The 27754-nt window shown below is 55.5% G+C and overlaps 1 protein-coding gene across 4 annotated transcripts in view; it reads right to left on the reverse strand.

Moving 5' to 3' along the window:
• Positions 1–11245: 11245 nt before the first annotated feature.
• CHST8 (carbohydrate sulfotransferase 8) overlaps positions 11246–27754 on the reverse strand; it is a 145335-nt gene continuing 128826 nt past the window's right edge. For all 4 annotated transcript variants that reach the window (XM_027515981.1, XM_027515982.1, XM_027515983.1 and 1 more), the window contains 2 exons: positions 13391–13428; positions 11246–12810 (listed from right to left, as the gene is read on the reverse strand). In XM_027515981.1, the coding sequence (XP_027371782.1) occupies positions 11704–12810; positions 13391–13428 (1145 nt within the window). In that variant the 3' untranslated portion in view covers positions 11246–11703. The remainder of the gene's footprint in view (positions 12811–13390; positions 13429–27754) is intronic.

Below are 27754 nucleotides of genomic sequence, written 5' to 3' on the forward strand. Positions count from 1 at the left end.
TCTGCTTCCATTGTTTCCTCTTCCTCCCTGACTCTGACCCTTCTGCTTCCTTTAAATTCTTTTTTAATTAAAAAAATTATTTCTTTACTTATTTATTTGGCTGCAGTGGGTCTTAGTGGTGGCACGCGGGATCTTTAGTTGTGGCCTTTGACATCTTAGTGGCAGCATGTGGAATCTAGCTCCCAGATGAAGGATCGAACCTGGACTTTCTGCATTGGGAACTTGGAATCTTAGCCACTGGACCACCAGGGAAGCCCCTGCCTCCCTTTATAAGGGCACTTGTGATTACATTGTGCCCCACCCCCTCCCCGGATGAGCCAGGATCACCACTCCACCTCTCAATCCTTAATAATAGTGGAGAAAATCCTTTGGCCCTGTAAACTAGCATATTCACAAGTTCTGGGGGTTAGGACGTGGACATCTTTGGGGGCCATTGTTCAGACCAGGTAGGTGGAGCTTTGAGGCTGGATGGCCCTTCAGAATTGCTGTATGAGTGTGCCGGACCTTTCGTTTCCATGTCGATTAGACACTGGGTGCACCCTGGCCTTAAGCAAGCACCTGTCTTTAGCCTACGTGTGTGCCCGCTAAGTCCCTTCAGTCGTGTCCAGCTCTTTTTGACCCCTGGGACTGCACCCTGCCAGGCTTCTCTGTCCATGGGGTTCTCCAGGCAAGAATACTGGAGTGGGTTGCCATTTCCTCCTCCAGGGGATCTTCCTGACTCAGGAATCAAACCCATTTCTCTTGTGCCTGCTGCAGTGGCAGGTGGGGTCTTCATCACTAGCACCACCTGGGAAGCCCCTGTCTTTAGTCTAGACAATCCCATAAGAGCATTGTCTGCCAGCGGTGCTTCTGACCCTGGCGGCTCTGCCCTCCGGAGGGGCATCTGGGTGCCTCACCATGGCATCCACCACCATCCCTTTTCCTCCTTCCCTCATTGGCCACACAATCTTTTACCCCTGGACATTTGCACATGCTCTTTTCCTTCATCTCCCTCTTGTCCTGATCTGGGTGCAATCACCACTTCCTCCAGGAAGTCTTCCCTGACTTCTCTATCCAGGTCATCTGCACCACAGCCCTCCGGAGCTCAGGAAGCTGCACCTGCGGTGTTAACACATCATTAGCATCAGACTCCCCAGGTAGAGCGAGCTCTGTGAGGCAAGGATGGGGTTTGGTTTTGTTCACTACTGTGTCCCCTTCACTGAGCACAGTGTGCCTCCCACAAGTGCTCAGAAGGTATTTGTTGAATAAATGAATGAGGGGAACTATTGCTTTCTTAATTAGGTGGATACATCAAATTCGGCAGCATGAGTGGATAGCATTTGTCTATTTCTCTGCTGATGACTATTTAAAGTGTTTCCAGTGTTTTAATAGCTAGTTCACATCATGCTGCAGTGATCATTTCCTGAATATTCTTGTCTTCCTGCCTGGAGTTTCTGCAAGACAGATTTCTAGAGATGGAACTGCAGGGGCCATGAGAGTGTCCCTGGGATGGGGACTGGGTCCAGTCCCTCCCTGGGCAGCGGGGTCCCTGGCGAGTCCCCTGCCTGAGTTTCTACTGTGGGCACAGAAGGAGCAGGAGAAGTGGGTGATGCACAGTGGGACAGGGAAGCAGCAAACAGCCCTCCAGGGGAGCAGGGGTAAGCCCGATAAAGAGCCTTGGTGGCACTCCGGGTCCCAGGCTTGGGCCCCTGCAGCCCTTCTGTGTGTGTGTGTCCCCCCATCTTCCTGGGCCTCTCATCAGGTCCTCCTTCAACTGAAACTGCTGCCAACACTTTTCTTATACTTGCTACCAAAAGGTCCCAGCTGTTGTAAGCTCCAATCACGTCATTGATGTCTGAATATATGACTTTTATATTTTACATGCCTTCCTTGGGAACTGAGAGGTGTGCATGTGTGTGTGTGTGTGAGAGAGAGAGACAAAGAGACTCAGAGGGATCTGTGAAAACCTTTTTAAAAAATTTTTATTTATTCCTATTTATTTTTGGCTGTGCAGGGTCTTCGTTGTTGCGCGGGCTTTTCTCTAGCTGTGACAAGCAGGGGGCTACTCTAGCTGCGGTGTGCTGGCATTCTCATTGCGGAGGCTTTCCTTGTTGCAGAGCTCGGGTTCCAGGGCACACGGGCTTCAGCAGTTGCAGTGTGAGGGCTCAGTAGTTGCTGCTCCGCGGCTCTAGGGCACTGGCTCAATAGTTGTGGGGCACGGGCTTAGTTGCTCTGTCACGGGGGCTCTTCCTGGATTAGGGATCGAACCAGTGTCTCCTGCATTGGTAGGCAGATTCTTTACCACTGAGCCACCAGGGAAGCCCTGTGATAAACTTTTGTATATATTCCAGAGGCCTCTGAAAAGATGATGCATTCTCTGGGGGAAGTGGTGCAAAGTGACATTTATGCTATAAGCTTATCAGCGTTTCCTGAGGTTTGTGACAGGAGCTGGGGGCAGGCTGTTCCGGGAGAGTCTTTTGTGCACCTGCCCCGACTGGCTCAGACAGTAAAGAATCCGCCTGCAGTGTGGGAGCCCTGGGTTCCATCCCTGTGGTGGGAAGATCCCCTTGAGGAGGAAATGGCAGCCCACTCCAGTATTCTTGCCTGGAGAATCCCCAAGGACAGAGGAGCCTGGTGGGCTACAGTCCCTGGGGTGGCAAAGAGTCGGATATGACTGAGTGACCACATGCACACGTGCACGCACCCACCCTCCCCACCGTGTTCCTATAGGGGCAGCAGAAGCTCTCTGACCCGACTGAGTGGCTGAGGGTCGATCCTGGTGGGGGACCCACAGTCCCAGCATCATCTCACGTGCTGGGCCCTGGTTCTTAGCAGGAGCACACGGGAGCTGGCACCATGTGCCCCCAGCGCCCAGCACAGTGCCTGGCACGTGTGACGGCTCAGGAAACCTGGTGTGGATGAGTGCCCATGGCCTCTCCTCTTATGGATCTTTCTTTTTTTTTAACGTTTTTTTCTTTTTAGCCTCACCGTGAGGCATGTGGGATCCTAGTTCCCTGATTGAACCTGAGTCCCCTGCAGTGGAAGCACAGAATCTTAACCACTGGGCCACCAAGGAAGTCCTTTTCTCAAAAAAAAATTATTATTTTATCTTTTGGCCGTGCCCTGCAGAAAGTGGGATCTTAGTTCCCCAATCAGGGATCAAAACTGCAACCCCTGCATTGGAAGGTCAGAATCTTAATCACAGGGCAGCCAAGGAAGTCCCTTATGCATTTTTTTTAATGCATCTTTTTGGACATAGAAAAGCTGTCACATCTCCAGGTCTCAAAGCCCTCCTGTGGCTTCCCATTGTTTCTAGCACAAACTCCAATCTCCTTATCACCACGAAGAGGTACTGTCTTCCCCACCCCGCACACAGGAGGCAAGCGTCCTGCGGGAACTCAAGCCCACTCTGCCTGGGGGTGGGGGTGGGGGTGGCGATTCCTTGGAGGGGTGTCCTTGGAGGCAGCCCTATGGGATGACACTCTTCTCAGCCATTGGGCTCCAGAGGCCGGTCACTCCCTGCCCCAGATCAGGGCCCTCAGCCCCACCCTGGGCCCTGCGACCTCACAGACCCCATTAGGCCAGCAACCCTGGCTGCAAACCCACGGAGAGCCTGAGCCCTGAAAAATGATGGCGAACCTGGTCCTTGTGCCATTCATTCTCCTGTGACCCAGGCCTCCCCAGGGTGGGTGCGAGGCTGGGCGCCGAGGGCACCTGCTTGGTGGGAGGTGTGGATAGTGTCTCCAAGTGAAATGCCAAGTGGAGACGAATGACTCCTGAGTTGTGGGCACCCGGTACGTGAGGCCTGGGTTGAGCCAGGCGGGGCCTGGGGGCTTGGACCCCCAGCTGTTCCCCCCACCCCTTCAAGGGGCCAGGCTGCGGGCTCTTCACCTTCACCCAGGTGCCCAGGATTTCCCAGAAACAGTTGCCTCGGCTTCATGCCTGAAACCTCAAACACAAATAATTTTCAATTTGCCTGGGAGTTTCAATCGCACAATCCAATGTTAAATAATAGATTAGATGCCTCAGGGAGAGAAACAGGATTTAAGCAGAAGAAATAAATAAAAGGAAAAGTAAAATTCAGCACATGGGCTTGGAGAGTAAGAATGCAGCTTTCCTTCCTGACCTACCTGCCTTCACTGCCCTGGTCCATCCTGTCTGGCTGGGTCGTCTTTCCCGAGTCAGCCCAAACTGCCCTTCGCCCACCTGGGTCTCCCCACCAGCAGGTCCCAGCCCCACTGCCAGGCTTTGTACCCCGAAGAGAGGCCCAACTTGCAGCCCAGGTGATGCCACCTAGTTCGCAGTCAGGCTGACTCACACACAGCAGTTCCAGATAGGTAGACACAGACTGTCCCAGGTGACAGGCAGGTGACAGGAATGACGTGACGGGGTTGGGTGCAGGCACAGGTGTGGGATGAGGGCATCCTTGGACCAAGAGTAGGCTGAAGAACGTATGTCTGTCTGTGAAGCATGACTTTCTACAAGCTCTGTGCTCCCTGCCGCCTGCTCCCCTCCCCAGCCAGCTACATTTGGTCCTTGTCATCACAAGCAATCACACCATCTCCAAGGTCACAGACACCCAACGCCCACCTTACTTCCTCTACAGAACCCTCCACCTTCCCCTGCCGGCAGCCCTTCCTGCCTTCACAGCCCTTCTTGTTGAGCCCAGATCCCTTAGGCCGCTGCTTCTGTCTCCCTTTCCTTCTTTCCACCCCATGTGCCCAGCAGGAGTCTAGTTCTAACCTTTTTCTGCAGAAGCATGAGAGCACGCTGGGGGATTCCAGGGCCAGAGTGCCAGGGGCTGAATCTTGGAACATCCTCTTCATAGCTGTGCGAGCTTAGGCAAATTACATAACCTCTCTGTGTGCCAGTTTCCTCTTCTGTAAAAACTGGGAGGATAAATGACTATACCTACCTTTCAGGGTTGTGGTGACGATTACATAAGGTAATATACATGAAATGCTTAGAGCAGTCTCCAGTATAGCAGTAAAGCCAGAATTCTTAACATTGCTTCAGAGGCCTAGGAGGGAACGAAGCGGAATCCTGGTGGTTCAGTGATTAAGATTCCATGCTTCCACTGCAGGGGACATGGATTCAATCCCTGGTTGAGGAATTAAGATCCCACATGGAAAAAAAGATGAAGGCACTCGACAAGCAGAGAAGTGCATGGATTCAGGATACACTTAGGGGACAGAGAGAATGACCTCCAGGGCCAGTCAGGGATGGAAGGCTGATGAGAGGCCTGGGGAGGAAAGCTGGGAGAGATGGGAGGTGCCCTGAGACAGCCGGCAGGGATGCGGTCTGAGGTCAGGGCTGGAGGTGCCGGTTTGGGAGTCCACCCGACAGCGGAGTGTGGGTGGTGAGCTGGTCCAGGGAGCATGGTGACTGTCGAATTCAGAACATGGGATAGCTGGGGACTCAGAAGCGAGCCATTTCTGTGGGGGGGTGGGGGTGGAACTGGCAGGCAGACCACAGTGGGTTCAAGAGCAAAAGGCTGGAGGAGGCGTGAGGTGGCGGGACAAGTTTTGCAGAGAAGGAGCAGACAGAAATGGGGCCAGGGCTGGAGGGCCTCTTTGGTTTGCGGGCTAAGGCTTCTTTGGTTTTGAAGACGGGGAGCTGCTGCTGAAGCCTAATGAGCCAGCAGAGAGAGGGCAATGCCTCTGAGGAGGAGACAAGGGGCTGGGCTCTGAGACGGATTGGAGGGTGGACCCTGGCAGGGCAGGGGGAGGGGGGCAACTGGGCTCGGTGCACTTGGAGCATCAGTTTGACAGAAGACGTGAGGGCCTATCTGGCCCTCCCCTTTCCTTTCACTGCACTAAGAGGCATTCTGTCAGTTCTGCACATTTCTGTGTGCATGTGCACGCGTGCATGTGCGTGCCCGTGTAGGCATGTGTGTGTGTGTGCACCCATGTGAGCATGTGTGTGGGGTGTGGCTGTGGTCACAGAAGGCTCGGGTCACCCTCATGGACAGTGGAGGACGAATGCTTGCAGGCTGTTGGTGGCCCTGAGAGGTTTGTGATGGTGAATGTGCGGAGAGCCCAGGGGGTCCTCTCCTCTTGCAGCTGAGGGGGCAGGCTGCAGGGGTTGGCTGCTTTGGGGTTTGCCAGGGGCAGGAGACAGAAGGAACAATGGCCAAGGTGGGTCAGGGTGTGCCCCCAATCTAAGCTTGCCAAAGAGGGGAGTGAAGCCGGCAGGACTGAAGGCAGCACCCCAGCTGACCCCTGACCCCTCTGTCCGTGTGGACCGGTCTATGCCCTCCAGGGCTTCCTGAAAGCTTACCTCCTCATTAGAGGGCGCTGGGGATGTTTGGGGTCCTCCGGAGCTGGTGGGTTTGAGACTGACCTCCACGGTCTGCCTGGAGAGAGAGTTGGGGAAGCATGGTCCCCGCGGCCCCAAGGCTGGGAGGGGCAGCGGGCAGAAGACAACACAGCCTCCTCTGTGTCTGGGGCACGCTCCGGACCGCAAGAGCCACACACAACCGGGGCGTTGCTGCCACCTCGTGGACAGGCCGGGGATGCTCAGGCCGCGGATCGGGAGTGAGGATTTAGCGCCCTCTGGTGGCATAGTGCTGTCTCTGCCTGCGAAGGCGTGCGCCCTGCCGCGCCCCCTTCCCCGCGCGCTCCTTGAACTGCACTGACGTCGAGCGGGGCGGGGCAGTGGGCGTACACAAACGCTAGGGCGCCCAATCCTCTGGGTGGGATTCCAGCACCAGGTGCAGTTGCTGTGCAGCTCTGGGAGGGACTCCCTGTGCCTCAGTCTTTTCATCTATAAGGTAGAGGCGTGGTCTGGGCTGCCAGGAGGGGTGTATCAAGCTGCGCGTGGGCGTGGCCAGCATCGCACCTGCTCATCAAGAGCGCTTTGATTCATGCCGGCACATCCTCGGGCCCCACAGTTTGGAATTACTCACTTTGACCTCTGACCCCGGACCCTCGTTCTGGGCTTCAGGGGCTCTCAGGAGCAGCCTGCCAACCTACTTTCGCCCCTCCCCCCTCTTTCGGAGGCCTACCCAGAGGTGGGGGGAGGGGACCGAAGTTCCCAGGTGTCCCCACCTCCTGCAGACCCCTGGGCACTGTCTGCTGTCATTTTGCAACTGAGTCTCCTGTGCAAAGGGCCCTTCTGCACAGCGTGAGAAGTCAGGGAGCAGCGCCGGCCTCACCGTCAGGCCCGACCATCCAGAGGAACCAAAGCTCAGGGCTCGCAGGCCCTCTCCCTCGCCTGGGCCCTGTAGACCCTGGAGGCCGCCCTCTCCAGCAAGAGGAGCCAAGGCTGACACACGCCGCCAGCCTTATCCAGGGTCATTGTACCCACCAACATGGGGGCCCAGAGATGGGGCAGGATGATTTCAGCCCTGCTCAGCCCCAGACCCTCCACCCCCAGGTCCTGGAGACCACCCTGGTCCATTCCTGGGGCCGTGTGCTTAGTGCTTAGTTGCTAAGTCGTATCCGACTCTTTGCGACCCCAGGGACTATAGCCCACTAGGCACCTCTGTCCATGGGGATTCTCTAGGCAAGAATATTGGAGTGGGTTGCCATGCCCTCCTTCAGGGGATCTTCCCAACCCAGGGATTGAACCCAGGTCTCTTGCATTGCAGGCTGATTCTTTACCGTCTGAGCCACCAGGGGTCCTGGGGCCATGGATCAACACTAATCATCCTGTCTCAGCTCTGGTCCCCCAGCATTGGGTGAGATGGGGGACATACCAGGAGGAAATTCGCTTGGTTAGCCATGGGTGCTCCCCAGAGAGGAGAGGGCTGAGAGGATAGTAGGAGAGAGAGGAGACCACCTCCTGCCCTCAGGTCTCTCCTGGGGCTCCCATCCCCCGCTGAGGGGACTCAACCTGAGGATGAAATTGATAAACAAGCCCTGCCTGGAAGGGGAGAGGATGCTGGACAACTGTCCCTCCATCCACTGCCTGTCTACCACTATCTGGAGGGCCAGGGCCCATGGTGACAGCAGACGGGAGGGTTTTGTCATGTCTTGGAGCCAGAGGTGCCGCTTGGCTTGACCTGGCATCTCATCTCCCCAGAGACTCTGGGGCTCACAGGCCTCATGGGGACCTTAGGTTTGGGGGACATCTATTCTCTTTAACCGGCTTCCCAGGTGGCACTAGTGGTAAAGAACCAGCTTGCCAGTGCAGGAGATAGAAGACTTGTGGGTTCAATCCCTGGGTCAGGAAGATTCCCTGGAGGAGGGCACGACAACCCACTCCAGTATTCTCTCTTGCCTGGAGATTCCCACAGACAGAGGAGACTGGTGGGCTATAGTCCACAGGGTCGCAAAGAGTCAGACTCGATGGAAATGACTTAGTTGCACGCATTTTCTTTAACACTCAGAGAGCCGGGCTCACGTCTGGGGAGGTCTTAGCCACTATCCGGACAAAGGCCTGGTAGGGACTTCACTGTGGGTTGCCCCAGAAAGGGCCCATTTGGAGGACCAAGCCTGCAAAGGGCACTGGGGGTTCAGTGGTTATTTTTTCTAACTTAATGGACCTGCATGACCCCTGGGGGGAGCCTGTAGCCCCTTCTTGGGTCCCTGACCCAAATGGCCCCCTTCAGACTATACCCCACAAAGTGGGGAACAAAGGAGAACTGTCCACAGTACCCCCAACCCCTCAACGCATATACAGGCTCACACGCATGTACACACACTCTCACCCCAGACACAGATGCCCATAAGACAGATCCCTGCCGCACCACTCACAAATATACACAAACACAGACTCGCATGCTACCCTCCTTCCCCAGAAACACACACACACTTTCCTGTATCAACAGTTAAGTCCACTGTCTCCAAGCCCTAGGGCTAGATGAGGCGGGGCTTGGGGGCTGGAGCTGGGTCCAGGACCACCTCAGTGGATCCAGGGTGAGGTCTCAGGGCTGGGCTTCTGGAGCTTGTGCTGGGGGCCATCAAATGGTGATCATGATCATGGCCTGGACTGTGTCCCCTGCCACTGCCACCAGAAGGAAAGACCCTCTTTGATGGATGTTTTGTGTGTGTGCATGCGTGCTCAGTCACTTCAGTCGTGTCTGACTCTTCAGTCATGTCCATGGACTGTAGCCCACCAGGCTCCTCTGTCCATGGGGATTCTCCAGGCAAGAACACTGGAGTGGGTTTCCACGCCCTCCTCCAGGGGATTTTCTCAACCCAGGGATGGAACCCCTGTCTCCTGTGTCTCCTGCATTGGCAGGCAGGTTCCTTACCGCTAGCGTACCTGGGAAGCCTGTGTTGTGTGTGTACATCTGCCCAACCCAGGCCTGGTTGTCTCTGTGAGATGACACAAGGTATCTTTTCCTACTTTCCAACACACACACACACACACACGCTAACATGGAAGGATGGTCCCCGGGGCAATCCTGATGGTCTCCAAGCAGCAGCACTGAGTGAAGGCGCCCTGCAGGCTGCCCCAGCCTGGCTTCTGGGTCTCTCTTTGTTGAGCAGACCAGTGACATTGCCATGTGCGTACATGCTAAGTCGCTTCAGTCATGTCTGACTCTGTGGGACCCTATGGACTACAGCCTGTTAGGCTCCTCTGTCCATGGGAATCTCCAGGCAAGAATACTGGAGACACATTTGCCAAATGTGTCCTCGACCAGAGACACTGTTTCTACATGGTGAATTCTGCCTCACTTTGTGGGCACCGCAGCCCAGAAGAGGCAGTTTCTGGGTCATGGTGAGCTAGGCTCTCCCTGCCTCTTCTCACTTTGACCTGGCTCTGGCCTGGGTGTGGGTCAGCCTCTCAGCCTCTTCCTGCCTTCCACACCTTCAAGTCTCTCAGGCTCTGACCCCGGCCTCCTCCCTGCCCCTCTGAATTCCTTCTGTGCTATGATCCAGGTCGCTGTCAGCTGCAACCCAAGGAGAGGTCTTGCCCTACTCGGCATTCTTGGATGCCTGTGGCCTGGAGCAAGTAGGGGGCAGCCTCAACCCCCTTGTTCTACTTTTAAACTTTCTAGAGCCCCAAAAGAAAGATGGAGTAGCTCATGCCAGCGTGAGCCTGGCTGGGATCCAGTAGCCTGTTTCACCCTGCGGACCAGCAGCATCCTGTCAGGGTCTGGGAGCTTCCGCCTTAGCACATGGGAACAGACAGGGAGCAATCTCCTGGGAGGGATCCGCAGACAGGCCACAGAAAGACCCAGGAGGGCCTGCGGCAGACTGCTGGGGGACAGGCTGACAGAAAGATGAGATCCAAAGTTTCTGACAGACAGACGGCCCTAGAAACAGCCAGGCCGCACTTCCCATTAAAACAAGACCCCAAAACTGCCGCGGTCATGCCCACACTCAGAGCTCCAACACTTTCTCTGAGACCTTTCAAGAGTCACCCTGGCTTTTGACAATTTCAGAACCATTTCTGCATGTGACAGTGGAAGCTTTTGGAGGAGGTGGTTCCTCTACAGCTTCTCCCCTCCCTCCGCCAGTGCTGGTTCAAATAGAAGCAGGCAACCCTGGCGGCTTTGAGGTGTTCTGTCAGGCGAATGAAGTCAGGGATCAAGGCTAGTGTTGGGGGGTCTGCAGATGACATCATTGGGCCAGAGCCCTGCTTATCCCGAGGTTCAGAAAGCCAGAGACAGGACTTCCCTGGTGGTCCAGTGGTTAATAATCAGCGGGCCAATGCAGGGAACACGGACTCGATCCCTGGTCTAGAAGATTCCACATGCCTCAGGGTAGTTAAGCCCATGCACCACAACTTCTGAACCTGTACCCTCTAGAGCCCGAGCTCCGCAACAAGAGAAGCCACTGCAATGAGAAACCCTCCTACTGCAACTAGAGAAAGCTTGCTCACAGTAACTAAGACCCAGCACAGCCAATAAAATAAAATAGAAAAGCAAGCCAGGGGTGGCATCATTCTCACCCGGAAATGCCACACCCCCTGAGATCCATGTGCAGTGTAGCAGTGACCGCAGGGGCAACCCCAAAGGACAGTTGGTCTGGAGAGCTTGTCAGTGCTCTGGCAGTCCCCAGAAAGCCCCCACAAAGTGCACTGATAGAAGGGCCTCCAAGGGGACAGGTCTGTCTTCTTTCAGGATGAAGTGTGCCGGTACTGAGATCTCAGGACCTCGTTGGTGGCGTCCTGGCCTTGGGAGCCTGGGTGGAGACGCTACTGCGGGCCCTGAACCGGCACTGCTGGGGCCTCTGCTTCTTCTGCGCATGCCCTGGGCGGGGCCTGCAGGTGCCTGGCTCCCACTATCCTCCCAAGGGAGAAAGAGACCCAGAAAGCCCCGGGGAAGGGTCCCTGTGCTCCCGCACCAACACACAAAGTATAGACACCCCTGCTCTGGAAACCATGTGCTTTATTTCAAACCTCATTCCAAGGGAAACTCCCCCCTGGGTCATAGAAAAGCTGCAAACCCTGCGGTTTGGTTCAAGGCAATGCTAAGGGAAATCCCTTACTGCTGGGGCCCTCGTCCGCTGGGCCTCAGACTTCCCTGGTCATCCCTGGTCATCCTGACTCTTCACGGAGCTGGGTGTGGGCAGCCGGGACTCTGGAGTGTCCAGGTCACCGCCCTCCCCCCCAGCCCCTAGCATCTTCCTTATTTGAGGAGTACGGAAGGGGGTTATGGGACAAGGGCCAGCGTCTGGTCCAAGGCCTGGGCCTCTGTCCCCCCGCCGAAGGGCCTGCGCCACCCTCAGAGCCCTGTTGCTCTGGGTACATCTCTGCTCCCAGGTGAGGCCCCAAGGAGGAGTGGGATGCCCCTGCGGACCGGTGAGTGGGTGGGGCTGGCCCCGTACCTCAGTACAGGTCTGCAAAGGGCTTGGAATAGTTGAACATCAGGTAGTCCATGTAATAGAAGTCGTAGGTGCGCTGCCGCTGCAGGGTAGAGAGCTGGGCGAAGTACTGGTGGGTGATGCGGGATGTCGTCCGCGCCTCCTCCGAGTGCCGGTCCTTGAACCGGGGGAAGGTCAGGTTCCGTGGCGCGTGGATGAGGCTCAGGAAGAAGTTGGCATCGTCCTCCATGCTCTCAAACTTGCCCACAAAATCATAGTCGATGAGACAGGGGCTGCAGAGCCGGCTGACATGGTCCCAGTGGATGTCCATGCCCACCGGCCGGTGCACGTCCAGCAGGTACTGTACGAACTCGGGGAACCGTACGCCGGAGCCCGTCCGCAGGGCCTCCCGAGAGGCGTTGGCCCGGTACCGGGCCAGGATGGCCTTGCCGAAGACGGGGTGATAGTAGCTATTGGGGTGCTCGAACTTGTCGCGAAAGGCGGAGACCAGCCTCTCGAAGGGCTCGCGCACGAAGAGCATCTTGGTGTAGGTGCCCAGGCGGTGGAGGATGCCCTGGCGGTCGAAGGTGTCCAGCCGCTTGAGGGCGCTGCCGTAGTGCACGGTGTCGTGCTGGATGTCGGTGGTGGACGAGGCCAGCCCGGCCAGCACCATGAGCACGCGCTTCCAGTTGGAGCAGCCTGCCTTGGGCACCTCGCAGTACAGCACGCGGTGGCGGTCCTCCACGAAGATGCGGGACACGTGGCGGGGCGTGACCGCCCTGCGGCTGCTGCTCGCGCGGTACTTGGCGCACGCCTCCCGCATCACCCGCTTGCGCTCCCGCTGGGTCTCGCGCAGTCTGGCCCAGCGGCCGTCCAGGGCCCCGGGGGCCGGCCGGGCCAACGTGCCGGCCGAGCTGTTGGCTGGGAGGGCCGCCGCAGCCGGCATTTTCTTGATAAGCAGCCGTCGGCGGCGCTGCCGGGGTCGCAGACGGGCCCCCACGTTTAGCTGAGCTTGAGGGTCCTGGGACATCCGCAGGCTCAGGCCCCGCGGGGCGCGGCTGGACAAGTCTCGGGTAACCCTCTCCGTGGCTGCCTTAAAAGGACCATCCTGGGAACTGCCTGGTGGGAGGTCCTGGGGCGAGAAGAGAGGTTGGTTAGTAGCATGGACAGATTGGCTGGGCACTAAGGCTCCCACGGGACCAGGCACTCGCCAAGGCCGGGGTCCCTGCCTCCTCTGTGGACTGAGGTTTTCTCAAATGAGGGCGAAGGGGACAGCCTGGCCCTGCAGGATGCAACCCCTTTGGTCTGAGCCCGCATACAGTCCCCAGAGCCCCGTCTCCCCTCAAGAGTCGTGGTGTGTGTGTGGCGGGGGTTGGGGGTTGGGGGCGGGGAGCAAGTGTTATTTTGGCCACTAGATGGCGCAGGTCTCCCAGGAACAACCTCCTGGCCAGGAGGCGAAGGGGGAGCTGGTGGCCTGAAGGAACCAGGCTCAGATTTAACGCTTCTATTAGCACAGGCGGGAGCCGCCATCCACGGGAAAGGGAAATTCATGGGTCCAAGGTCCCCGGCTTTGTTCCCAAGGCTCCTGGGAAAGGCAGGACACATTTTTCTTTCCAAGAATGGATTTAATGTGAGCTCTGAATTTCTTCCCTGGCCTCCCCAACCTTCCCCAAGCCGCCCATGCTGAGATTTATCAAACTCTCAGAACTCACGTTGTGCGGCTGCTGTGGCCTGATGCTGAACTTTATTCCTAAAAAGCAAACAGAGAGGATAGTATTGGCAGTGGAAGTACCACGTGGTCTCCTGTAAGCAGTGGAACCTGCCTGTAGGTTCCTGACTGTGGGCGCCTGGGCTCGAGGGGACTTGGTGTGAGCTTGATGAAAAAACAGTTCAGGGGGCCAGGAGGAGAGGCAAGCACGGTGCAAATGCCTCTCCACTTCTCTGACCCATGTGGAGAGTGGGGGTGCAGCAAAGACTTGGTCCCATCGGCTCCCACCTGATGTTCACTTCTGAGCATCCTACATCCTAGTGTGACCTGGAGAGTCCAGACGGTGCCCCGCCCACATACCTGCTCAATGGAGCAGCTGGGAACCTCACAGGCTGCCCCCACCTCACACTGTCATTAAGACACACGGAAGGGCCCCTTCAGGAAGATCTATCCATCTTCTTTCTATGTCCTGGCTCTGTGAATATGGCACACTTGTGTCTGTACTTGGCACACAGGTCTGGGAGTGGACTCATTCCCCTTGGATTGGGGCCTCCCCACTGGCTCTGGAAAGTTCCTTCACCTCGGCATCTGCTTTGCAATTTGGGCCACTAGCTGGTCCTGGAGCTCTAGGGTGAGCTGATCTCATTCTGCCCACCCTGGTTTCCTCCAAAGGGCTGAGGAGAGCCCCACATAGTGACTGATTGCAGGCAAGCCCTTACTGGGGACAAGGGGGAGATGGAGAGAGATCAGTGCATCACTGGCCACACCCTGGATCATCCCCTCTGCCCCCCCACCCCCCGCCAAGGAGTTGCTTTGTCTGCACTGGGGCTGGGGTCACTCAGGACAAGTAAGCTTTGGAGAGGCAAATCTTTGGCCAAGAAGAGAGGATTTGGCCCATTTGAAGGGAGGTCCTGGGAGGATGAGAGGATTTCCTTCAAGGAGGCGGCACTATTTAGGAGTCTTGGCCTTCTTCCCCATCCCTACCGGGCCACGGAGGCATTGGGCTCTTCCCGCTCCTGTGCCATGTGAGTGGACATGGCTTCTCTGAGGCTTTGCCACAAGCCACAGTCACAATCAGAACCAACGATCCTTTAAACAAGCGGAGAGCTCCAGCTCCCAGCTGGCACAATGGGGCACTGCCTAAGCCACACCTGGTTGAGTTCTGGCTGCTGCTTGGGGGTGGGGGTGGGGGGTTGTTCTGGAGACACTTCCCCTGTTGTGCCTGTGCACTCGCAGAGTTCCAGTGTCTGGAGCCCAGCTGGCCAGGGGACACCCAGGCTCTCTGTCCCTGACCCAGGGACTCTGCCGATTCTTTGTGAGGTCTAGTTTTACAGGTTCAGCCCCTGCTATGACCCTGGCCTTATACTGCTCAGTCTGAGGATGTGCCCACAGTTCTTCATTCATCAGCAAGTGAGAGTGGGAGGATGTGAGGTCACCTCTGGTTTGGGAAACCTAAATTCCCTGAGCCTGCCAGGACCTTTCCCAAGACCCCAAAGAGGTGCAAGTGAAGGCACAGCTTGTCACACTGCATCTTTCATCTGCCACAGTGCTCTTCTTTGACCTCTTTGTCCAGGGACTGACCCTTCCCTGGGCAAAGGGCCGAGTGTCCACACCTTTCTGGGCATCTCCCAGCTTATGAGCATTATATGTGTGTGTGTGTGTGTGTGTGTGTGTGTGCATGGGTCAGCTCTGATACAGGCCTTCCTGGCTCTTCCATGGAGAGAGGGAAGCTCCATGTAGAACTGACCGCACCCCTCAGGAGGGTGGGGTGTGAGCAGTGGGTGCTTGACCTTGAGGCAGAAGCCTCTAAAATTAAGCCCCTCACCAGGATCCCCCAGTCAGCCCACAGCCTCCTTCCCTTGGCTAGCCACCTCCTACCCCCGCTGCACTCTTTCTTCATGTGGCCTGTCCCCAGCATGAGCTTCCTAAGCTCATTTCCAGCTGATACGTGCGGGTTTCCTCCTGCAGCTGATGATCACAGATCCCTCCACCAGAAGGGCCCCTCTGCACACTCAGTTTTCCTCCACACTGCCGGGTTTCCTTAATTATTTTCTTCTGGTGACGGCAGCTGGCTCTGTTAAATCACCTCTCCTCCTCAGAGTCTCAGATACGGGAATTTACTCTGCTTGTCAATCCTGTCAGCTTGTCAGGGTGCGATGGTGCTTATTTATATTCCTTTTCTGGAGCAAATGAGTCATGCCAGATTTGGCCGAGAGTGGGGCTGAGAAGCCACTTACAGAAGGCATCTTGCCAGCAGGCAAAGTGAGACAAGGATGTGCTTGCAGAGGTCACAGCCTCTACAGCCATGACCTCCCACTGGCACCATTCCCTCAGCCTGGAGGGTGGTGGACTGTGAGGCCTGACCCATTTTTATCTGTGCAGACTTCACAAGAGGGCCCTGAGCCTAAGGGCTTTCCAAGGCTGGTCAGGCCAGAGCTCTGAGTGCGGGCTGGCAATAAAGTTCTTGCTGACAGAGCCCAGGGCTGCATGAGTCTCCTGACCTTTTGGGCACTTTTCCCCAACAAAGCCAACCTGGCCGAAATTGCCCCCCTTGAAAAAAAAAAAGGATTACCTTGTAGAAAACCCAATAACAGATTTTATATGGAGCTTGAGTTTGCCACAAGCTGAATGGTCATGACCCTTAAACTTATGGCAGCTTGTTTGCAAAGACTGTGAGCCCATCCCATTTGGTCACTTTGGAATAAAGAAACTTAACAATGGAATGTAACAGAAATGGCCCCATTGGCCAGAGGCTAAGTGTCCTTACTTTTTCCATCAAGGAAGTAGCTCTACATGCACTGCTCAGATAAAGGTTGAAACAAAGACCACCTGCAGCTCTAAGATGTGACAGCTAGGAGATGTCTTGGGCATCTGAGACTTGGGGGAGGGGGGCGGTGGTCTGTGCATTCCCCAGAGGACTGCATTTCAGGACCCTGGACAGCTCTGGGGAGCCAGCCAGGGAAGAGCCTCTACTGCACAACCAGGAAAGTATTGCCACCAGGGGCCCTGGAACCCATGCCATGGGGAACCTGGAGGGGGCTTGGCCTCACTATAAGACCACCTGCCAAGCCCCCAAATAGGTGTACAACGCTAATGAAAGCCACAGCCCCGCCCTCTCTTCCATCCAGTGTCACCACGCTGCCTCTCATCTGCTGCCTCTCATCTCCTGTCCCCGGCCTTCACTCTGCGACAGGAACCCCCAGGGCCAGTCATGTATGCACTCTCCTTTCAGTGTCTGAGTCTCCTGTCCTCTCCCTTCAGCATAATATTAACAACCTTTAAGGGAGCCCTCTCCCCCCATACAGTAAGAAATAAACAACCACTTTCTGTCTCTGGACAGAGGACATTCGCAGAGCGGCTGAAACACATGCAGTACGATAAGAGTGAGCATCGGTGAGAATAAACAAGGCGTGAGTTATTGAGGCTGCCAACTGCGCTCCACACTGTGAGCTCTTCATTGGCTGAAGGTTTTCTTCTGAGCGTCTGGCTGAAAAAGCTTTCTGGTTACCTGCCAAGGGGAGGCAGAGGCTGATGTGAGAGTGTGTGAGGCCAGTTTCCTATAATTAGGCCAGGCAGCTTGGACCTGAGGCAGAGCTGGGGAGGGGAGGTTTCAAGCATGTGGGCTGTTGAGGGGAGGGTCCCTTGCCCACCACTCCTCTCTGAATTACAAGAGGGAGACCTGCTGGGTTGCATTCAAAAGCCACAATCCTGGATGCCCAGGACCCACTGGGGGTAGGGCTTGGAAACCAGTCTTTCAGTCAGGTTGTGTAGACAGGCAACACTGATGTGGGTCCAAACAGGACCCAAGTACTTAGAAAGGGCTGCCTCATGAGCCCCTGACCCCTTAGCCCAGGTGGGTCATTTGAGGAGAGTGATTGCTATTCTGGCTGCTCAAATTCTAGCCCTGGGCCCTGACGGGCAGTGGGGAGAGGGTCCTGGCACTCTAAACACTGCAACCTTGGGGAAAGCATGGCCATCCCAAAGGAGCAGACCCACAAAGTGGGGCAGAGATGGGAGAGAACTGGAGAGGCCACAGGACACGAGTGGAAGTTCAAAGACCCTGCCCTGTCGGGAGCTTCAGACTCATGGTCCTTGGATTCCCCAGAGGTTTCTGCACTGAGCTGGGATTCCTTGGCTCCTTTCCCACAGCCTGGCTCTTCTAGTGACTGAGCCCACGTGGTGGACATCCCCATGCCCACACATCCACTTATGCTGCCCATCTGGCCAGGAACTCTAGGGGTTTCAGGCTGGAGGGAGCCAGAAGGGACATTGAAGGCAAATCCCCCACTGCAGCCTGGTTCCCTCATGTGTGAGAATCAGCCTCCAGGCATCGGTCGCACCCCAGGTTCCCTGGCAGCTGCCTCTGGGGAATGAGTGCCGTCACCTGCTCTGCTGTTTCCACATCCCAATTAGAAAGAAATAGACACCTACCATGCATGCCAGGAGAAAGGCCTCCCTGCTCTGGGGCAGCTGCACAGCTGGCCAGTGTGCAGGACCTCACACAAGCGGTGATGAGCTACAAGGTGTGAAACTGGGATGCTGGCAGGAAAAAAACGCAACCAGGGCACATGTACTGCCTTCCCACTGCGGTCAGAGAGGAAACCCCAAGGGAGCTGCCAGGCTGTACTCCACAGGAAATCTGAAAGGTTTCTGAATCAGGGTCCTCCAGAGAAACAACCAATAGGAGATATATAGATATATATACATACACATTATTTGTATATCATATAGCAGGGGGATTATTTTAAGGAATTGGCTCTTGTGATTGTGGGGTTTGGGTGAAATCTGCAGGGCAGGCCAACAGGCTAGAGATCCAGGGAAGAGCTGATGGTGCAGCTCAGGTCTGAGGGCCGTCTGGAGGCAGAATTCCTGCCTTCTTTCCTCCTGTGGCCTTCAACTGATTAGATGAGGCCCACCCACGTATGGAGGGTAATCTGCTTTACTTGAAGTCTATTTTCTTTTTTTAATTAATGAGAAGGATTGGGGGGTGCTGTGCTAGGTCTCTGTTGCTGCACTCAGGCTTACTCTAGTTGTGGTGAGCAGGGGCTACTCTTTGTACAGGCTTCTCATTGCAGTGGCTTCTCTTGTTAGAGCATGGGCTGTAGGTGCATGGGCTTCAGTATTTGCAGCAAGCAGGCTCAGCAGTTGCTGCACGCAGGCCCCAGAGCACATGGACTTTAGTAATTGCAGTGCGTGGGCACTTAGTCACTCCATGGCATGTGGGATCTTCCCAGACCAGGGATCAAATCTGTATTCCCTGCATTGGCAAGCAGACTGCTGACCACTGGACCGCTAGGGAACTCCACTTAAAGTCCATTGATCTAAAGGTAATCACATCTAAAAAATTCCCTCCCAGTAACATCTAGACTGGTGTCTGACTATCTGGGCACCATAGCCTAGTCAAGTTGACATATAAACTTGACCCTCACAGGAGGTATATTAATTTCCTAGGGCTGCTCTAACAGAGTATCACAAGGCTAGCTGGTTTAAAAATAACAAAAATTTATTCTCTCACAGTTCTGGAGGCCAGATGTCTGAAATGAAGGTGTCAGCAGGGCCCTGCTTCCTCTGAATGCTCAAGAGGAGCATCCTTCCTTGCCTTGTCTAGCTATCTGGCTGCCCCAGATGCTCCTTGGCTGCAGCAGTTTACATCCAATCTCTGCCTCCATCTTTTTATCTTTGTAAGTCTTTATTGAATTTGTTACAATATTGCTTCTGTGTTGTGGTCTTTTGGCCAGGAGGCATGTTGGATCTTATCTCCCCAACCAGGGACTGAACTCACATCCTCTGCATTGGAAGGCAAAGTCTTGACTGTGGTACCACCAGGGAAGTCCCCCGTCTCCATCTTCACATGATTATTTTATGTACCTGTCTACTTGTCTCTTCTCCCTTGGCCATTCTGAATTTTTTGGTTGCTCAGTCATTGTGTCTGACTCTGCCCCTCACTATCTCCCAGTTTGCTGAAGTTCATGTCTGTTGAATCAGTGATACCATCCAACCATCTCATCCTCTTTTGCCCTTTTCTTCTTTTGCCTTCAGTTTTTCCCAGCATCAGGGTATTTTCCAACAAGTCAGCTGTTTGCATCAGGTGGCCAAAGTCCTGGACATTCTGAATTAGGGCCCATCCTAATGACTTCATCTTGATGACAACAGCAAAGACCCTATATATATTATGGTCACCTTCACAGGTACTAGAGGTTGAGACTTCAACCTCTTTGGCGGGAAGTGGGCACAATTCAAGCTCATAGTGGGGGAAGGGGGAGTGACTTCAGGGGGCTTTAAGAGCACTGGCCAGAACTGCCCAGAGGAGGCGAGGGAACACCTGTGCTGCAGGATTGGGTGGCCCAATCAGTGACAAAGGACTGTGTTAGTTCTCTGTGTTCTTGGGACAAGGACTGTGTCAACATCTGGCACCAGGCCTGGCATACAGCAGGAGCTCAATAAATGCTTGAGGAAAAGCTGATGTTGCCTGAACTGAGAGCTGGCCCTGGAGTGGGGGATGGGTATTGGGCTTCTCCAGGGTTCTGGCTGGAGTCCACCAACCCCCAGCGGGGCTTCTCCAGCTCAGCCTGGCAGCCTGGGGAGGGTCTGTGCATCTGGTGGCAGCTGCCAGCCAAGTGGCTGGATGGAGACATGTGCTGCCCTGGCCGAGGGTCTGTCCACCCACCCAGGCTATGCGGGGTTTGGGGGTCTGGGTGGTCAGAGCAAGGACACACTCAGCTGGCTGCCTCCCACTGCCACCTGGGGGGCCCCTGGCTGGGCCTGCCTCTGGGCCCCCATGGTGGCCATTCCTCCTCTGACTCTTCCTACCAGCTCAGGCTCTGCCCTTTGGAGGGGCAAGCCCTGCCAAACCCCCTCTGGCCTCTGTCTGCCTACTTGTGAGCTGCTCTGTTCCTCTGGGCCGGTTGTTAATATATGCAGATTTGATGCAAAATGGAAGTTTAAACACTCTCAGCAATTAGAGGGCAGCTTGGACTGAGGGCACAGAATTCAGATGGAAGAAGCCTCACCAAAGGGCCTTAAATTCTCACTTGTGTTCACTGGAACATTCAACTCATTAAGTTCTCTGCTAGGGCCTCAGCGCACAGCCCTGCCATCTCTGCTGCCCCCAGGGCCCATGGCACGAAAATGGGGCTCCAGGAGAGGGGGGGGCGCCCAGACAAAGGTGCCGGCTGCTGCTGGAACCCAAAGATGGATGGCTCTGGGGTCAGAACCTGGACCTTGGGGAAAGGCAGGGGTCAGGCCAAACGTGCTCCCAGGCAGGACGGTGGGTGGCCCTGCAGGGCCCTGTCCTCTGGCCTCAGCCTCTGGATGGGGGAGCTTCAAGTTGTTCTGAGACAACCAAACTCACAGTGGGGTCCCACAGTGACCCCTGACCCTTGGCCCAGACTTGAGCAAGGGTTTCCTCTCCCTTAACCGAGAGACTGCACCCCGAGTCACAGCTTTTAACAAAGGGTCGGTATATTGGGCTTCCCTGGTGGCTCAGCTGGTAAAGAATCCACCTGCAATGCGGGAGACCTGGGTTCGATCCCTGGGTTGAGAAGTTCCCCTGGAGAAGGAAAAAGCTACCCACTCCAGTGTTCTGGCCTGAAGAATTCCATGGACTACAGTGCATGGGGTTGTGAGAGCTGGACATGATTGAGAGACTTTCAGTATATTTAAAGGGCTTCCCAGGTGGTCAGTGGTAAAGAGACCTCCTGCTAATGCAGGAGACATCGATTTGATTCCTGGAGGAGGAAATGGCAACCCACTTCAGTATTCTTGCCTGGAAAATCCCATGGACAGAGGAGCCTGGCGGGCTGCACTCCATAGGGTCGCAGAGTCGGACATGACTGACCATGCACACACAAGTCAGTATATGTAAAAAGAGGAAAAAAAGAAAATGAGAACACTGCTTTGTGACTTAACCTCCCTGAGCTTTAGTGTCCTCATCTGGTAAGTGGGATGAAAATACCTATCTTGTGGGTCTGCAAATGTGTAAATGAAGTGATGCACAGTGCTGGGCACAGAGAGAGCTCAGAGGATGGAGGTCCCCGGCTCGTGATGCTCCCATCACCTGGGCACCTTTGCAGCGCCTGGGTTTCCCTGAGCCCAGCTCCTGCACCAGCGCAGGGACTCTGGGACCTGCCTGCGGGGGAGGGAAGCGGAAATCTTCCCGTCCTGGGCAGATGGGCACCTGACGGCTCTGACTGCTCCTTGCTTTGTTTAGTGATTCCATCCCCTCGCCTCTGTGATTAGGATCCACGATTCAGCTGAGTAGTTCCCTGTCGGCTCAGCCTTGGCTGTGAATTCCCTTGGAGCTGTCAGTGTGGCGCATCGGAGCTGCCTGTCAGTCAACCAGCCAGCCTGTTAGCTGGTCTGCAAAGCTCACAGCTGTGCTGCTGCTCACCCCCACACCTCTGTCCCTCACCCAGTTGGGGGAGGGGTGTCTCTGAGCATCGTCTGTGTGCCTGCCTGTTCTCAGGGGAGGGGTCCTCAGCTCCCACTTTGAGGCTCCCCTCTGTCCGAGCCTGGGGTGACTCCATCGTGTCTGGGGGTGGGGGTGTGGCCCCCGTGCACATGCCATGCATACGCAGCTGCACTGCCATGTGTGCACATCGATTAGAGCAGGAGTTGGTAGGTCTTGTGCTGTGTTTCACCACGAGTGCACCTGTGTGCTTCCTGCTGTGTGTTCTGGCCTGCGCTGGGTGGGGAGGGTGTGTTCACATCCAGGCACAGTTCACATGTGGCACATGCTTTAGAGCAAGTCCCGCTTTTTTCTTCCTTTTATGTATTCAACCTGGGCCTGGAAGGATAAGCAGGAGCGAGTGAATGCTGCTGCAGATGAGAAAGAACCCAGTTCATGACACTTGCCAGCAAAGCCACAGTGGCCCCTGGCGGCCCCCATCCCTGCCTCCCCTGCAGTATGAGACCTGTGACAGTCACAGTCACACAGGCGGCCACCATCTGTCCATTCGCCCCACACCGAGCACTGCATGTGCCAGGCAGTGTCTTAGGCACCGGTGACAGCGTCTTGGCTGTGAACGAGACAGTCATGGCTCTGCCCTCATGGAGTTTTCAGTCTAGTGAGGAGGTGAGGCACTGAACAGCAGCCTTCCATGTGTGAGGGGGCAATTTAGGATGTGGTAGGCAGCATGTGGTGGGGGATGCCAGCAATCCCAGGGCATCAGGTGAGGTCTCCCTCAGGTAGTGACAATTAATTGGCACCTGGGCTTCCTCAATGGCCCCATGGGTAAAGAACCTGCCTGCAGTTCAGGAGACACAGGGGATGCGGGTTCGAATCCTGGGTCGGGAAGATCCCCTGAAGTACGAAATGACAACCAACTCCAGTATTCTTTCTTGGAGAATTCCACGGACAGAGGATCCTGGTGGGCTATAGCCTACGGGGTCGCAGAGTCAGATGTGACTGAGCAACTAAGTCCAAACGTGGGTAACGAGGGCATCTCGGGCAGACTTTGGTGGCCTTGCACCATGGCATCAGGTTTCATGGAAGGGCGTCAAGAAACGGCAGGACCAAGGCTGCAGAGGGCAAAGGCAGAAGGTCCTTCGCTTCTCTCCTAAGCCCTGAGGGGACGCCTAGAAGGGGTTTAAGCTGAGCGTTATTGTGAATTTAAGGGTCATTCTGAGGTGAAGAGTTGAAAACAGAGCAGAAAGTCTGGTCAACGAATGTTGCCATTGTCCGGGCGGAGATGTCTGAGGCCTGGACCCAGGTGAGGATGGCCGAATATGGAGGAAAAGGGATCTTACTCGCTGGTGGTCCAGTGCACAAGATCTCACCCTCCAATGCAGGGGGTGCAGATTTGATTCCTGGTTGGGGAGCTAAGATCCCATATGCCTCACATCCAAACTCCCCCAAACCCCAAAAAACATAAAACAGAAGCAGTATTGTAATATTCAATAAAGATGTTCCTTTAAAAAAAATCTTAAAGTGGAGAAAGATGTGAAGACTATTTCAGGAGGAATAGTCAGCAGTGGGCGTGCTGGTTAAGGTTTAACCACTGGCTCCGGGGGTGGTGGAGTGGGGGTGGGGAGGAGCCTAGTTGGTAGTGTTTGCTGATTTCCGTGGTATAAATACTCCTACCATGGCAGATTCCAAGCTACAGGTGTGAATGTGGAGTTGGGACCTCTTGGGCTGGTACCAGCTGGCTCCCTGCATCAGCAGGACCCAGGGACTGACCGGGAGCAGAGTCAGGGATGCTGGCTTCTTACTTGAGCAGTGGGTGGATGCTGATGCCCCTTCCCGCAAAGGGAGGCAGATCCTGGCCAAGTCTGAGATGCCAATGGGTCTCCCAACAGCAGATATCCACGATCAGCATGATTGCCAATGTATGGCCATTTGGGGTGCCCTGCTAGGGACCAGTGCATCCATCCCTGAGCCCCTGGGCAGCCCTTTGTAGGAACCTGACTCCCCCAGGAGGCCTGAGGTGCCTCCCTCATCGAGTGGCCCCTGCAGCAGGTGGGGGGAGCACGTCAAGGAAGCATCAGCTAGATGGATTTACAGCTGAAGGAGGGGGAAGAAGGGAGGACAGGGTTAGCAGGTGTATAAGTGGGGGCGCATTTGTGATTCTTGGGGGTCAGTGACAGTGTGGGACCAGCACTTTCCAAGGACAGAGAGCAGCGCTGAGGCAGCCAGTTACCTGAAGCCCCGGCAGTGAGCCTGGCCCGAGTCCTGCCTTTGTCCTGAGCCTGTGGGGAGCCACGGCTTCAGCTCTGAGTAGCCGTGGCCAGGTTAAATGGATGGATGTAATGTTCCTCTTGTTTGGCTGTCAGGGCCCCTGGTGACCGCTCTCCAGCCAGCTCTGCAGGAAAGGGCCTAATTTGGCTTAAATATTGGTGAGTTTCCATCTGGGGTGACCAGAAAATAAAAATGAGGGAGTCATTCTGGAGCCCGAGGCTGCAGTCGGCCCACCAAGGGGCTGCCTGTTTGCAGGAAGAATGCCAACCGCACCGACTGGCCCAGGCCTGTGACAGACGCTTCTTCACTGGAGCCAAGTCAGGTCATCGGAGGCTGCCGACGGGGCAGCCTCATTACCACGGTGGCCCGACCGCAAGATAATGATCGATCTGGTTCTGGCCGGCTTCTGGATGTGACAATCCGGCCGCCGCGTCAATTACTGAGCTGGTCTGTGGCTGTCAGACCCGTCACGGCTGTTGCCTGCGATACCCTGAAAAGCGACAAAGCAAATCCTTCTAGCTGATGCTTCCCTGAAGTGTCCCCCCGCCCCCAACTGCTGCAGGGGCTGCTCGGTAAGGGAGGCGCCTCAGGCCCCCTGGGGGAGTCGGGTTCCAACAGAGCGCTGCCCAGGGGCTCAGAGATGGAAGCGCTGGTCCTTAGCAGGGTGCCCCAGATGGCCATGCATGGCCACTGATCATGCCCAGAGGGGTCCCTGGCCTTGATTCCAGCACCACCCAGGCCCATCCGGTCTCTAGGGTCTCCTCCAGCCCAGCCAAGACCCTTAAGGGGCAGCAGCATTTCAGAGGCCATCCTCTGTGTCCCTGAGCAGAATGGAGTTCCTGGTGACTCACAGATGGCAAAGGGCAGGCAGGGGACCCTGGCAGTCAACCCAGGTGTTCTCTGCCATTGGTCTGGAGAGATGCAATTCACAGCTAAACAGAACCTCAAGACAGGTCCTTGGAAGTGGAGTTGGTCCAGTCAAGGATTGGGCCACCAGCAGCTCAGGAAGTCTCTGACCCGAGGATTTGGTCAGCTCTTCTTCCCTGGTAGCTCCAATGGTAAAGAACCCACTTACAATGCAGGAGACCCAGGTTTGATCCCTGGGTTGGGAAGATCTCCTGGAGAAGGGAATGTATACCCACACCAGTATTCTTGCCTAGAGAATCCCATGGACAGAGGAGCCTGGTGGGCTACAGTCCATGGGGTTGCAATGAGTCAGATATGACTCAGTGACTAACACTTTTAGGGATTCCCTCGTGGCTCAGATGGTAAAGTATCTGCCTGTAATGCAGGAGACCCAGGTTCGATCCCTGGATCGGGAAGATCTGGAGAAGAAAATGGCTACCCACTCCAGTATTCTTGCCTGGAGAATTCCATGAACAGAGGAGACTGGTGGGCTACAGTCCATGGGGTTGCAGAATCAGACACGACTGAGTGACTATCACTTTTCCAAGAGGTAAGGCATTAACCCTGACCTTGGCAATGGCTGGCTGTGGAGATGCCCCTTCCCTGGACACCTGGCTAAAACCTACTTTCTCTCCCTTCTGGCTGGTCAGCCCTTGGCTCCTCCCAGCTCAGCACCCAGAGGTCCAATCAGCAATGGACCACACTGGGCTGACAAGGGGCTGACCACAGCAGCCCCAGGCCGTCCTCGGGAGCACAGACATCTGATCCTCCTGGCATTTGGGGGATGTCATGTTAACTCTGAGAGGCACCCTTTGCAGGGAACGTGATGTCTGTGTTTGCCTGGGTGGGGCGGGGGCTGCCAGATTCCTGGCAGGCACTGTCTGAGGTCCTTGAACATTCCCTTCAAGGCTCAGTTCTCCTCTTAGCCTTGGCCTGCGAATCAGCAGCAAAGCCCTGGAAATTAGACCTGCCCACTTTGCAAAGAGAACACGGTCCCCGTGTAATAGCTGCTCGAAGGGTGGCAAGGGTCACTGTGAACAGAGAGCTGAAGAAGATGTTCTGAGCTGTTTGTCTGCTTCCTTTGAAGTCCAACCAGCAGCTGCTCTCGGGACGACGAGCATAGATCACAGGCACAGACTTGGCCCCTCCCGGCTATGTGCATTTCCTTCCGAATTAAGACTCCTGTCTGGATTGCCGGGCACGTGTTTTAGGCATCACTTTGCAGTCGAGAATGTGCAATTCCACAAAACAAAAGCAGCCCAACTCAGGCCTCCGTCCTTCCACATCTGTGTGCAGCAGAGGTGAGGAGGGCCCACCCGCGTTAGCGTGTTTGCAGCCATCCTCTCTAGAATGAATGATTCGCTGGCTGGGTGAGAACAGCTCAGCCCACTGAGGCTTTTTCTGCAGGATTAAACGTCATTCCTTCTAATGACTTGATTTATGTCTGGAGGTTTACAGCTCCAAACAAAATATTGTGATGATGGCAATAAATCACACCAGGGATGCTTACAACGGCGACGAGCATGTTTTCTGTTTGTTAGGGAGGTGATTACAGAATGAGGTGCTGCTGTGTAACAGCATATGTGGGGCAGGGAGTGTCTGGAAGGCATCAGGCAGAGGGGCACCTGGATAGGCGGGTATCAGGCTTTGAATGCCCAAGACTTGTGTGAGAATCTGTGGCTGGAGTTGGCAGAGATTTTGGAAGAGCTGGAAACTCACAGGGAGGTACCATCATGCTGGGTACTGGGGGAGGCTCATGGTTGGTGGACATCCCGAGAATATCATCTCCAGCTTTCAGCCACTGTCTGCCCTGCTGCACCCATGCTGAGACCAAGAGCCAGCTGAGGTCGGGGCCCAGGAATCCACTCTCTCCGATTGAGAACATGAACCAACTGAGGTCAGGGCCCAGGAATCCATGCACGCTTCTGGAGGCTACATTGCTCCTCTGCGCATCAAACAGCATCTGGAACACATTGGGGCCATTTTCCAGTCTGCAGCCCTGTCTTGGGTAAAGAGAGGACCTGACTGGGCCAGGCTAGGATCACTTTGCAGGGCAAGGCTCCTGGGTAGAATGAGGGCTGATTCCACTGCAGACAGGTGCCCCTGGCTGGCATCTCTCACTCACGATCTGCAGACAGGGGTTCTCCACACACCCCCTCCCACCCCTGCCCAACACACACTCTGGAGACCTCACCCTTCAGAACAGAGTACAGAGAGACTGAAGTCAACCTCAAGGCTTAGACAGGACCCCAGCCTGGGCTCAAGAAGAATTCCACAGCCCTGCTTCCCCAGCTCCCGTCCTCAGCTGAAGTCCTGAGGTCAGCTGAAGTCAGAGTCCTCAGGTGAAGTCAGGGACGCCACCCCCGGTGCCCCCAGTGTCTGTGAATGGGAGCAGGGCAGAGGCTGGAGATGGCATGCAAGAGGGGGAACACTCGAGGGGCAGCCACAAAGCAACCTGGACCATTTCCACCAGCCCAAATGAAGCTCCCTTCTGGCCAGAAATCTGTGAGAGCACAAGCCTTTATATTGGTAAAATGGATCCTGTCCCTGGCGTCAAACTGGGGGAAAGGTGATGTGAGGAGGCTGGACTGGGGTAAAGTTTTGGGGAGAGGTCTGCTCATCCCTCAGGCTTCCTTGGTGGTTCAGTGGTAAAGAATCCACCTGACAATGCAAGAGATGCAGGTTCGATCCCTAGGTCGGGGAGATTCCCTGTAAAAGGAAATAGCAACCCACTAATGGTATTCTTCTTGGGAAATCCCATGGACAGAGAGGCCTGGTGGGCTACAG

The sequence above is a fragment of the Bos indicus x Bos taurus genome, chromosome 18 (genome assembly GCF_003369695.1).
Source record: "Bos indicus x Bos taurus breed Angus x Brahman F1 hybrid chromosome 18, Bos_hybrid_MaternalHap_v2.0, whole genome shotgun sequence".
Classification (NCBI taxonomy): Eukaryota; Metazoa; Chordata; class Mammalia; order Artiodactyla; family Bovidae; genus Bos; species Bos indicus x Bos taurus.